At 51.6% G+C, this 13710-nt stretch overlaps 1 protein-coding gene across 6 annotated transcripts in view; it reads right to left on the reverse strand.

The window, feature by feature from the left end:
• The window catches only part of PWWP2A (PWWP domain containing 2A), a 30835-nt gene extending 22708 nt beyond the window's left edge, over positions 1–8127 (reverse strand). For all 6 annotated transcript variants that reach the window (XR_005258522.1, XM_038150031.1, XM_038150032.1 and 3 more), the window contains exon 1: positions 7274–8127. Coding sequence is in view for 5 of the 6 variants with exons in the window: in XM_038150031.1 (XP_038005959.1) it covers positions 7274–7932 (659 nt within the window). In the remaining variant the exon portion in view is untranslated. The remainder of the gene's footprint in view (positions 1–7273) is intronic.
• Positions 8128–13710: the final 5583 nt, after the last annotated feature.

Below are 13710 nucleotides of genomic sequence, written 5' to 3' on the forward strand. Positions count from 1 at the left end.
CACTGAGACTCCCAACAGGCTCCTTTGTCACACGTTCCACGTTTAAGTTCCACAAGGAATTGCCTTGTCTTTATTCCAACAGCAAAATGATTTTTTAATATACTGATCCCAAACATCACCTTACCACACAAGATTTCAAGACTTTCTGGATGAAAGTAGAGATATACTGCAATTGCTGTTTGCTTAAAATAAAAATCCCCTGGTGCCCAAGTTCCAGCTGCTCCCTGCCCAGCCCACTCCTGACTCGTGTAACACTCCCACCTCAGACCATCACAGCCCAAGGAATGCACCAGGCACCGACAGGGATCTAAAAGGAAGTGTTAGAAAAACCAGATTCAGAAATAGGTATTGCACCCTGAATCCAAGGCAGGCTGGGAAGCAGTGCCCTGCTGCTCCCAACCTGTGGAAATCAGAGCCAGTTCTCCATGGAGCCAGCTCCCTCTGCAAAGGTGTCCCAGCTCTGAGAGGCCTTGAGAATGCACCTCTAACACGGGATGGCTGTGATGTACAGAAGTCATTTCTCAGAGGTTTTTCAAGTCACCAGGGCAATCAGCAGGATCTGATGGCACTTCTGCTGTAGATGCACTGCAAAATGCACATTTTCACCGGAGACAGAAATAGCAACAGGACATCAGGACCTGCCCTGAACTGAGAGCCCGATCAATCCTGGCACTGCATGATATTCACACTGAGAGCAGCTTTCAACTGACCAGGGTGTGCAGAGACAGAAACGGGGTAAAAACAGGGAGGCTTCACTTCCAGTTTGCCAGCTGCGAGTTAATTAATAGGCAGCCATGGCATCCAAAAGCCAGTTTGGGTACCAAACCCAAAACTCTGCCATTTAAAGCCAGAGAGTTTTGTGTTACAGACATATAGACTTAAGTACTTAAGGAAAGTAAAGCCACTTTTTCCAAATCTAAATCCTGCAGCAGAATTACTACAATGAATGCAAATTACTGTTCAATTTATATGCAAAACAGAGCAGTTAAAGAGTATTTTTTCAGAAATAACCCTGAGAGATACAGAACAAATCCCATTTTAACTCATGACTGTTTGTACATAAACAAAGTACATAAACAACACACCCTGGGGGAAAGTGTTTTACATTAGTACCTAAAGTTTTAAGTTCTCATCTTTAGCCTCCAATGTCTGACTTCTCTACTAAAAGGGAGAGAAATGAAAAGCCCCTTGCTCTGCCAAAGGAGTGAAGCCACTGAGCAGGTTCAGAACTATTTCCCATCTGTCTCTGACACGCTGAACTGACACCAACAAAGCAGAGAACCTTGTGCTCAAGTGTTCAGTCCGTGGTAAAGGACTGATCAAAACCATCCTCACCACCAGGGCAGGGCAGCAATCTCCTGTTACCTTTCCTGCTCTTGTACCCAAGCCCAACCTCGGTGCTCTGCAAAAGCCAGGACAAGCAACAGCTGAAGCCATTTTCGTTGCATGGATGGAAGTTCCAGGAGTATAATAATATGCTGAAAGAACTATGGATATGTATTTCATGCATCTAAACTGAGGCTTTAAATTATAACATCCCATGTAATACACGGTTAGAGCATAGCTATTTGAACACAAAGTTTTGCAGAACTCCTCAGAATAACCTGCATGGAAAACACAGATTATGCAACAACCTATTTTTAATGAAGGATTTACTTGGTGTGATAAAGCACAAGATGGAATATATTGCTATAAGCGCAGGCACCTTCCTGAAAAAAGCATTCCCAGAAGCCAAACAACCAGCTCCATGGTTTATTCACCTCCTGAGCAAGGCACACCAGGCTAAACAGCCCAGAAAATGCACATTTCACTGAGAGCTCTGAGCCCATGGCAAAGACTGCAGTGTGAGTGACTCTGGAACAGCACGGCATGAAGAAAAGACAGGATGCTCTGAGTTGAGGCTTTCCATTAGTAATTACCATTACCATCACTTTACTGGCACATCTATAAAGCTGAAGGCTGTTTAAACTGCAATACTTTTTAATTTTTACATCTGTTGCCATTATTAGGTGTCAGCTGCATGTGAAGTAGACACTTTGCTGATACATCTACTGTGATCTACTCTGAAGGATTATACCTTGAATATACTCTTCAGGAACACCCATATGCCAGACCCAGGACATATGGAAGAGAATGATACCATTAAATAATGGATGAAGTGTCAGGATGGCAAAGATTCATCAGTCCATAACAGAAAATAAACTGAATGCAGACTGAAAATTTCATCCCTGCCCTGCCTCAACACCTTGAACCAAGACAAGCAACCCTCAGACAGCCAGGACAGGCCACGCTGCTGGAACACAGAATTCCAAAAGGAAGGACAGGTCAGCCACCATCTGTCACATCCCAGACCAACAAAGAGCAGCTGGAGAGCACAGATTCCCTCAGGAAAGGAGAGCTTGAGGCCCAGTCCAGACCCCAGTTCTAAGCCCACCCTCCAAGTGAGGCTACACTTGACACCTTCCATAAAACCTCTCTCAGTCACCAGCTAAAGACACCTGAATCACTCTCTGAACCACACTCCCATCACACCTGAGCTTCCCACATCCTGGGGACAAGAACAACAAATGTCAGAGAAGTGCTGGGGCTGTTTCCTAAATGCCACAATTTCACCAAGCTCCTCTGGGCTCCTGAGGACCTCAAAGAGGGCAGGGGATGGGTGTGGGGACACCTCGGGAACTGAGCGCAAGCTTTAAAATAAAACAAACCAAGACACACAGCCCTGAGCCACAGACATTTCTCTACTGTTGAGAATGTGCATCCCAGAGCAACAGGCATCCCACAAACCCCAGTCCTTGCCCAGACAGGGACGAGCACCTGCTGTCCCTGGTCACTGAACGGAAGAGCAGGCAGAAATGTACCACGTTTTGCAAGTGAGGCTTCTGCTGTTTCCTTCTCACATCATTCCCTTGCAGCAGAAGCTGAATTAACAAACTGGGAAAAGCACAGGATTCTAGAGTCAGTGCTGCACCTGAAAACTGCTTCTGGGATTGTATGAATTGCAAATTGCCTATAAAAGTTTATTTTCATCATACAGCTCATGCACACCTTGGTGCAGGAAGTCCTTCCTTATCTTCCACAACCAAAGCCCAATAAAAAGATAATTTCAAACATATGTCTACTAGGAGCACACTGCACATCTTCTGGGTATCTAACCGAGGCTCTTAGGTCACAAAACAACTTTTTGCTCTCTCTCTCTCTCTCTTGTTCAAGAACTATTATGAACACATGCAAGTCAGAAGGGAACTGGTTTAGAGAAGACAAGACACATGTCCTTCACATCTGCAGGATTAGAAGGACAATTTCAGTAAAATGATAAAGCAATAAAAAGGCCAAGTCTTGACTGTTGGCAAAACAACAGAACATAAATTTAATCCCCCCTCCTCTCCTAATCTTTAGAGAGGTAAAAAAAAAATACACACAGAAATAATTATCCTTTCTCCAGAAGATCAAACTAAAACCACAACTTCTTAATCCTGTGTTTTAAGATTTACAAATGCTACACTTCTCAGGTATTTCCCTCCCTCTTCTTCCTCCAGGTGCAGAGCAGGGTTTACCCTGAGCCAGCAGGTGGGACGGACATCTCCTGTCCCCAAGCAAAGAGGGAGTGACTAATGCCAGGTACAGGCAGCTCACAGGGACTTTAAACACAACCAGGATGGGCTGGAAGGGACCTTAAATCCCATCCAGTGCCACCCCTGCCATGGCAGGGACACCTCCACTGTCCCAGGCTGCTCCAGCCCTGTCCAGCCTGGCCTTGGGGCAGCCCCAGCTGCTCTGGGCACCCTGTGCCAGGGCTGCCCACCCTGCCAGGGAACAATTCCTAATGCCAGCATCCCTGCCAGCCCATGGCCATGGGGAGGATGCTCCTTGCAGTGCCCTCAGCAGCCTGGTGCCTCCTCTGGGTCTGTCCAGCAGCTCCAGCTCCTTGCTGGGCAGGGCCAGCTGGGGCAGCTCTGCAGGTGGGGTCTCACCTGAGCAGGGAAGGATCCCCCCTTTCCTGCTGCCCACGCTGTGGCACCAGCCCTGGATATGCTGAGCTTTTCCCCATCCATTGGTGCTCCATTCCCTGTCTCTCCCCTCAGGACTCCACCAGGCACATCCACCCCGGGAACACCAGGCACATCCACCCCGGGAAGCCCGGCAGAGCCTCAGCCTGGCAGCAGGACAGCGCTTCAGGGGGACGGCAGCAGCCCCAGTGAAGCTGAACAGCAGGAACACATCCCTGATCTGAGCAAGGAGCCTCCGGAGGAAGCACAGCGGGGACATGCTCCTGTCCAGACGAGGATTCACTGCACAGCAAACAGTCTGGCACTCGGGACAGGCGGGTTCCTGCTTCCTGCTGGATGGCAGAACTCCCTGGGCAGCAGGACAGGAGGCTGCCACGGGGCAGGCAGGGAGGGCTCCTCACCTCCAACAAATGCAGGAATAAAGCCCACTCAACACCCAGGGGCTTGTGGTACAAACTCCTAAAGGATATCCCCTTTCCAGGGGGTGGGAGAGGGAATCAGCCCCTTCACAACAGATCACTGACTGCACATCAAAGTCACCAAGAATGAAATGCAAAGCCAGGGCATCATCTCAACCATGGGAAAAGTGATAAAACAGCCAAAAAAACCTTTAAAATCACAATATATGGGGATATTTTTGCTTTTCTTTCATTGTGGAGTTCAAGTAATCCAGAGCATGACTTGAGAAGACAAAAAAGAACACAGTGAAGAGGTTTTTAAAACAGTCACTTAAGCTTACTCTTCTTAGTACTGTATGGAAATAGCACCTTCACTGCTCTGGAGGGTGCAGAGGGGAAAGAGAAATGAAGATCCAAACAGGAACAGGAGTTATTTCCCTCTGATCATACAGTGAACACAGCATTAGCATGTGCAGTGAACACAGCCACTTTTGGAAGCTACCGAATGAGTAAATTCTAATACAAACTGTCACTTTTACTTAGTAAGAACTGTCAGTCTTAAAATATTGATCCCTTTGGCATTAGGAAAATTGAGATTACTCCCATGCATTTGAATGAGACAGATTGCAGCAACCACTCATCTCCCATGCTGGAAATCCCAGTGTTGTCATGTAAATGCATGGAATTTCGGTGGTTTTCATTTAACCCTGCCCTTCTTTTTTCTTTTTGGCCCAGTGGAAAAACTTATGAGGAGAATCCAGGGCCTGCCACAGACACAGAAGGAAGTTCATGAAAAATATTCATGTACTGCGAGTCCAGGTGCTGCTACACCACACAAAAATAAACAGATATAAGGAAAAGCTGACACCTAGACAATGCCACCTGTTAGTCACCACAGAAGTGATAAAATGGAATTGTTGGACATACAGGCAACACTTTTTTTAATAATGCTTCGATTTCTTAGAGGTGGGAATTTCTTGGACTATTTCTAGAGCTTGTTTCCCACTGCATTTCCTGCTCTGAGACGTCTGATAAGAGACTCCTGTTATCTACCAACGTTCTGCTGTCACCAGCCCAATATTACAGACTTTATGTCCCAAAACTCAGTTCTTCTTGTCCAGGCCCTCTGCAGAGCTTGGCCTGGAGGATTCAAACCTCCCCTCCTGGGCTGCCATGTAGAAGCACCTCTGAAGTCAAAAACGGCTCCAGTGCCACAGGACCCTGCGAGGGCCAGCCCCAGGCTCCCTGCATGGCTTCTGCACCGCTCCCACTGCAGAGCTCTGCCCAGGAGCCGGGCTCGGACCCAGGCAGGCTGGAGATGCTCCCAGCACGGCGCAGCAGCAGCAGCCAGCCTGCAAAGCGACTTCTGCTGCAAAGGGCTGCAGATCCGCCGCCTGCCAGAGGCTCCCCGGTGCACAAGAGCCTGGGGAAGCGCGGGATGATCGTGGCCAGGGTGTGTTTAGAGGACAGGATCCCTTTCAGGAGAAAAGGAGAAGCTGGAGAAAAGGAGTGCTTTTCCTGCACTCTTGGCAGCAGAGGCTTTGCCACCCTCCTGCCCAGGGCAACCGTTCTGCTGAGACAACTTCAAAGCTACCCAAGAGTTCGTGTCTCCCAGGATTACACCTCATCTGTGTCACCTCCCGCCCGGATCTGAGAGGCTGTTTCACCCCACAAGTGGCTGGAGTTTTGCTCAGCATTTCACAGCTCATCAAGTGACAGACTGAAATCGTCACTCCGTGACATTATCCAAAACTTGGGGGTCAGGCAAGGCCTTTTGAGTCAAACCCCAACCACGCACTGAGGCCCAAGCCAGGAGTGCCACAATCTCTCTTTTAGAGAGCACTGACAATACTGATATTCCAGGAAGTTGCTAAACAGCTACTAACAACATAAAAGGATGGATAAAAGACATATGTCCACACACAGCTTAAAGCTGGGGGAGAAAAGTGCTGCAGATTTTACATACTGATTATTTTAAATAATAACCTTGCTTGATTTCACTTTTCTCTTATGAACTTGCAGAGGCTTTAGATGTCTAGAAAAAAAACCACTAAGACGAAGAATTTTCACCTGCTGATAGAACCCAGATTGCTTGTAAGATACCATGATTTCTGGTCTCCCAAGAGCTTCTCACTACTGAAAGGCAGCGAAAATAAGCAAACCCCAAACTCTGCTGTCTGATAAGTTATTCAGAGATACGTAAAAATCCCCCCTCGTCCACAAGGATATTTAAAAACCATGAAACTTCACCCCGTCCATTGGTCCATTGCATACAAGGAGCAATCAGTACTAATTAACAACTGCAACAGCCTAGCTGGAAAACCATTATTCTGGAAAATAGTATGTACTGAAAAAGAAGGTTACCTAGGCAATGTAAGCCCGACCGAGCAGGGCAATCAGAGCTCTGATTCTGTACAAAGAGGGCAATAAACGCCGGGCTCTCTCGGGTGCTGCTCCCGGCACGCAGGGATGCTGCTGGAGCCCCGGCCAAGCCCAGAGGCTGTGCCCATGTGCTCGCCCCTCTCCCGGCTCTCCCGTTTCCCCACTCCCCGGGCAGGAGGGGCCCTGCCCACCCCCGGCTGGAAGGGTCGAGGAGGAGGAAGAGGAGGAAGAGGATGCCCGGGATCTGCAGCTCCTTTCCCGGGGGAGAACGCGGGGGCAGGAGCTGCTTGTCCCAGGGCGGAGGGGGCCAAGGAGGGCTGGGATGGGATGAGGAGCGATGGGATGGGATGGGAGGGAAGGGAAGCTGCAGAGCCCACGAGGCTCCCGGCGGGGCCGCCCCCATCCCGCCCCCGGCGGCTCCGGGAGCGCTCCCGGGCTCGGCGCTGGGTGGGGGCTCGGGCTCGGCTCCCCCCGAGCTCTCACCTTTTCGAGAGGTCCATGAGGACCCCGGAAAAAAGCTTCTCTCCCAGCCGGAACGAGACCACCAGGGCGTCCTCGATGATGTGGTCCAGGGTGACCCGCACCTCGGAGCCGGGCAGCAGCGCCGGCACCTCCGCCTCCCCTCCGCCCGGGGCCGCGGGCACGGCCGGCTCGGGCTCCACCGCGGCGGCGGCGGCAGCATCCGGCTCCTCCTCCTCCGGCCGGGGCGGCTCCTCCCCGGGCCCCGCGGAGCCCCCGGCAGCCGGCGGGCAGGGCTGCGGCGGCTCCCGGGCCGGCTCGGGCGGCGGGCAGGGCTGCGGCGGCTCCGAGCAGCCGGGGCTGGGCGCTGCGCGGGGCTCGGCCCGCGGCGATTCCACCCCCGGGCTGCGCGGCGGCGGCGGCTCCTCCGTCCTGCCCGCGTCCGGCTCGCGAGTCCCGCCGGGGCTCCGGGCGCGCTGCACCGGCGGCGGCTCCTCGGCCTTGCCGCCGTCGGCCTCCTCGCCGTCCGGCACCGCCGACTCCACGGCCTCGCTGACGGCCGGTAGAGGGTCCGCGCCGGCCTCGCTGCCCGGGATCGGCTCCATCTCGGGCTCGGCCTCGCCGGCCCCGCCGTCCCCCGGCACCGCCGCAGTCGCCGCCGCCTCCGCAGCCATGGCCGCCATTTTCTCCGCCGCCTCCCTCCAGCAGCGGGAGCGACGGCCACGGCCCGCGGGGAGGGAGAGCCCGCCCCCCGCGCCCGCAGACGGCGCTCTATTGGCGGGCGCGCCGCAATGCTGCGCTTCTACTGGGCAGCGCACCTGTCCATCCAGCCCCGCGGGAACTTCTCGTTGGCCAGCGGGGGCTTCATTCAGTGCAGAGCCGGGAAGGGGAAGAGGAGGCGTGGTTTAACACTTTATAGGCCACCGGGGAGGGGAGGGGTGGGGCTGGTGGGGCTGCTCCGCCATCTGATTGGTGCAGAGAGGCGTCGCTCCCGATGGAGGCCGGTGATTGGCGGCGCCGACTGTCTGTCGCGGGGCCGGGGAGCGCGCGGGGGAAGATGGCGAGGGCGGGAGGGCGGCCATGGGGGATAGGTCGCCCCTCAGAGGGTTCGCCCCTCGGAAGAATCATGTCGCTCCTCAGCATGGTCAGGTCATCCCCCGTGGGATCGCCCTGGAGCGGCTCCCCCGCGGGGCGCAGCCCGGCGCTGCCTCCTGCGTTGTGCAGTGCGGGCAGGGGAGCGGCTGGTCCCCGTGCTGGGAGCACTGAGGGGGTGACACTGAGGAGAGGGGAGATCACAGAAGATGCTGGGTTGGACGGGATCCACAGAATCATCCAGCTCAAGCCCTGGCCCTGCACAGACACCTCAACAATCCACCCTGGGCATCCCTGGAGCGCTGTCCAAACCCTCCTGGAGCTCTGGCAGCCTCGGGCTGTGCCCATCCCTGGGGAGCCTGGGCAGTGTCAGCACCCTCTGGGGAAGAACCTTTCCCAAAATCCAGCCTGACCCTGCCCTGGCCCAGCCCCAGCCCTTCCCTGGCTGCTGTCCCTGTCACCACAGGGCAATGTCTGACCCTCCTGCTGCCCTCCCCCGGTGAGGGGAAGGCAGAGGGACTGGTGCCTTTTGTGAGGTAAATCGGCATTTTAAAGTGTCAAGCACCATGAATTAGGCACATCAGGTGGAAATGTAGACTCGGAAGGGGAAAAAGGAGTGGACGATTTCCTGCCGCTGCAGCCAAGCCCGGAGGGCCGGGGCAGCTCGGGTTCTGCCCTCAGGGCATTCAGACACTCGGGCTCTGCTAAAGCCGGGTTCGACACTCGGGCTCTGCTAAAGCCGGGCTCTGCCCTCAGGGCATTCAGACACTCGGGCTCTGCCACAGCCGGGCTCTGCCCTCAGACACTCGGGCTCTGCTAAAGCCGGGTTCGACACTCGGGCTCTGCTAAAGCCGGGCTCTGCCCTCAGGGCATTCAGACACTCGGGCTCTGCTAAAGCTGGGTTCGACACTCGGGCTCTGCTCCAGCCGGGCTCCGGACACCTTCAGGCACGGAGGCCAGCAGGGTCCTGGCCGTGGCCACCGAGCACGGGGGTTTCTCTTGTGATGGTGTTTCCATCCTCTCAGGACGCTCAGCCCCTGTTTGTAGGCACATTTCTCTTCACAGAGAAAAAAGCAAGGCACAATTCTTCCCAATAATATTTCTGGGCTTCACATTCTCTGAGCGTCAGAAAAAGGAAAAACAATTCTTATCTCATTTGCTGTGCCTTCACAAAGTAGAATGCAGTGTGGAGATGGTTTACCCAAAGTGATGGTGTTTTGTTTCCTTGGCCTGCCAGGGCCAAGCGTGTGTGCCTGTGTGTGTGTGTGTGTGTCGGGACTATCGGGACCAGTCACGAGATTCTGTGCAGGGTGTGCAGAGTCGAGGGCTCGGCAGGTTCAGTTTAGATGTAATGTAACATAGTGTAATATAATATAGAATAATATCGCATAATAAAGTAATTAATTAGCCTTCTGATATCAATGGAGTCCCCCTCATCATTCCTCCTGCCACAGGGGTCAGCCTGTTTCTATACCTGTTCCTTTCCCTGTGATTGCTGAGCAGAGAATTGGACCGTAAATCCTGAGCCTACAAGAAATTCCCAACTAACACAGGAGGAAACTAAAACTACTCAGCCCTGGAGCTGATGGGATGCTCGGATCCAGCAGCTCAGCCCAGCAGGCTCTTTGTTATGTTAAGCTCGGATTTATGTAAAGAATGGGCATAAAATGGAAGATTTCTCCTTGCAAGCCTGCTGCTGGAACGCACCTTTTCAGCAGGTGTTGCTTGTGGAAGACATTCAAATGCAAATTGTTGTGTTTCAGGTCCCCTGGAGTCGCCAGCAATTCCTGTGCTCCATAGGGAACGGAGTGGGTGTATGGCTTGTTCTCTGCTTCACTGCAGTAACAGCAGATTATGTGCTTGACCCTACTGAGGGATCAAAATAAAACATAAACGGCTCCTTTGAATGTTGAAAGGTGCTGCGTGTGCTTTTTAGAAGAGGTAAGTCAGGACATTTATATCCCAGAATAATGCCCCACAGAAATACCGTACCATAGGTAACTCTAAAATTCAACCTCGCCAACACAGGCATGTGGATGCAGGATGGAACTTGTAAATTTAACAAAAAAACACCCCTCACTATATAATTTTTTACATCCCAAATACCTCTGATCACTATTTAATTTCTATGTATTTCAAATCTAACCTGTAATCTCCTTAAGACAGGATTTGCCTTACAGAGACTGGTCTGCAGAGTGATTGCAGAGTTGGAGTCTTTTTTTCTATCCTGGAACCTTTAGAAACTGCCAAAATAAAACTAATTAAGTTAATGAAACAGATTGCACTACCACACTCTCTGTAAATTAAAACAAGTCTCTCTGCGTTCAGCGAGTGGCAGGAAGGACAGAAATGGAGAGAAGGAACTATAAATTACAGAGAGGAACAGAGACAATCGGAGGGAATAAAACAATTAAAATGAAGGCAGGAAAAATGCCGAGCTCCATAAAGATGTGTTGCAGTAAATTGTTGGGATGGGCAGCTGAGGAAGATGAGTTTGGACGGACAGAGTGAGGGGATGTGGGGAAGCAGCAGATCCTGCTGGAGTTTGTGCACGGCACCCACAGGAAGGGAACTGTTTGTGTGGGACGTGAGGAACCTCTAAACTCAGCCTTAGTGAAATTTATTTGTTCTGTCATGAAATTCCTCTCTGGAGGCATGAACAGTCCCAGCAGCCCTGAGGACTTCAGGTAATAAGGAATGGGGTGTGGAGTTTTTAGGTGCTGGACAGTGAGAGCATCACTGTGGGCACTGAGTTCCCTGGAAGTGCAGTGCCACGAAAGAGCCACCGCCAGTGCGGGGCTTTGAGGAGCAATACTCACCAATGGACAGGAACCAGGGTTCCAGTGCAGCCAAACCCTGCCTGCAGCTTCCTCAGCCTCCCTGCAGCCAGGCTGTGGCAGCAGGCTCCACAAGGAGCTGGCCCTGGAACTGCAGTGGCTGGCATTCGTGGTGCTGCTGGTGTCCCAGGGGCTGGGGAGGTCCAGGCTGCCCGAGCTGTCCTTGCTGCAGCTGATCCCTCTCAGGGTGGCACACAGGCTCTAGAGGAGCGTGTAGATTTAGGGACAGTTTGTCTTGCTGGGATCCCTGTCCCGATACCAGCACTGGGGTGGAGGAACTTTAGAGGGGAGGTTCTCAGTCTGCAGTTCCAGCAGCCCCACTGAGGCTTTGGGACTCCCCGCGTTCCAGGATGAGGTTTATATCCTCACTGCGGCCTTTGCAGGCTCTGCTGCAGGGACACAGAGCTCTGCTGCCCTGCTCCATCCCAACTGCAGTCACAGTGGCTTCCTCTGCCTGCCACAGTGACAGCAGCTTCCTGTGACCCTGGGCAGGGCCACCAAACCTCCCCAAGTCAGGTTTAGTGTTCACAGCTTTACACAGTGCTAATAAATCCACCAGTCAGCGTTTTCCAGGCGTGATCTGCTGGTGGGGAATGTTCAAGGCTTTCTAAGTTAAAAAGTGTGACCAGTGAAAACCACTGTATGTGAGCAGTGCAGAGGGATACAGGCAAATAAACTGAACACAAATCTGGGTCTTGGTTGTGCGCTGCAAACTCACTGCTCCTCTAACAGATTGGGAAAGTGATGCTCTCACAACAATTGTTAAGTATATTTAAGCTGGATTGGAATTTGTTAGTGAATTATTACAGAAAGTTAGTCTGGGGTGAGAAAATCATTAGTCCTTCCTGTGATGTTGGTAAGTGGTTTCTGTGGCCCTCTGAACACAGAGCTCATTTTGTTGGGTTTAGGGATGAGCATTAAAGGGTTTGGGAAACCTCACTGCAGTCTCACGTGCCCCAGAATTCTACCCTGCAATCTGAAAAGTCAATTATGTGCTGCATTTCTCGTGAGCAAGTCAATGAGTGGAGCTTAATCTAATGTTCATATGGAGAATTGATTGAAATAGATTTCCAGAGTTGGGATTGCTTTAAAAAGATGGTAATTGTGAGCCCTTGGGGTGAAGGACTGGCGCTGTCTCACTGCTGAGATCTCACTTGGTAATTGGAAGGAAATGGAGTCTGAAGGTACTTCCTGTCTTATCTCCTACTCTGACTGCTTCCTGCCTTCTTCTGCAGCCCGTGCAGCTGCAGGTGCTGGTGGCAGCCATGGACCTCCATGGATTTCTCCATGCAGAGAAAATGGGCTCACCACTGGAGCCAGGACAGATGGGGAGGCCAAACTCAGCTGTGGGCAAGGCAGCTTGGTAATTAATAGGGAATTTCTCGTTAAAGTCTTCTGAGAAATTACAGAAGTCTCTTTAGCCATAAATATGTCAGAGAAACTTTTTTGTTCCTTGTGTTTCTGAGGTTATTCTACGTCTGCAGCCAAGCCCTGTTCACATCAAGAGTGCCCAAGTGGTGAGGTGTGACCTTTCCTCACCTGTGGTCCCTGGAGATGCATCCTATTTCAAATAGGAATAGCAGGAAGGGTACAGCACCTTAATTAGAGGAGTGGGAATCCTACACAGTCTGTTCTCATCGGGGTTGGTTGCTGACAGAGCTCAAGGGGACAGGACAATGGAGGAAATGGAATTGACTGGGAATCATTTGAATCCTTTGTACTTCTGAGCTGGAGGAGCAGCTGCCAACTGCCTGTGTCACTGTGTCCTTCTCTTTGGCACTTCTGTGGAGCCTCAGCCCTGCTGGCTGTGAAAAATGGACAATAACATTTCATTCACACAAGAGTGATGTGGTTTAATTATAGTGAAGGTTTAAAAACAACTTGAGGATGAAGTGCTGTGTAAGTGCTGAATGCTATCCTTGACAATGACACAGGGATCAGAAAATTGGTCTTTCAGATGCATCAAGTTATTCCATAAATTACAAACTAATTTCTGTCCTTAAATGAAGAGTTACTGAGGCATTCCGCTTTCTTGCTAATTGTTTGACTTCAACAACTGGATGGATTTCAGTAAATTGGCTGGTGGAGACAAATGTGTTTTCTAGCACGACATTGTGTGACATGCAACAATTGGCAATGGACTGGCTGCAGAGCAGAGCCAAGCACTGCACGTGGTCCCCAAAGGAGAACAAATTTGTAGTGGGATTTTCTCGGGAGACTTCAAAAGGGCCTGTAACAGACTGTCCCTCCTGAAGGCAGCTTGCCTTCATGGTTTCCCTGAGTAAAACCAAGTAACTCTTGTCTCACACCCTTGTCTGCTTGTCCATGTCACTCAGAAGCTGTAGGTGCTGTCCCTGGGTCTTGCTGGCAGTTCAGTCTGTGATGGAGGCACTGCAGAGCCTGGGGTTCCACACTCCCCTGGTCCCTCTGTCTCTCTTGTGGTACTTTTGAAGCTGTTCCAAAGGCAGGGGCGGGGCAGAAATGACAATGCAGTCAAGTTTTTTAAATCGTGCTTAAAAAGCAAAAGTGTTG

The sequence above is a fragment of the Motacilla alba genome, chromosome 13 (assembly GCF_015832195.1).
Source record: "Motacilla alba alba isolate MOTALB_02 chromosome 13, Motacilla_alba_V1.0_pri, whole genome shotgun sequence".
Taxonomy (NCBI): Eukaryota; Metazoa; Chordata; class Aves; order Passeriformes; family Motacillidae; genus Motacilla; species Motacilla alba.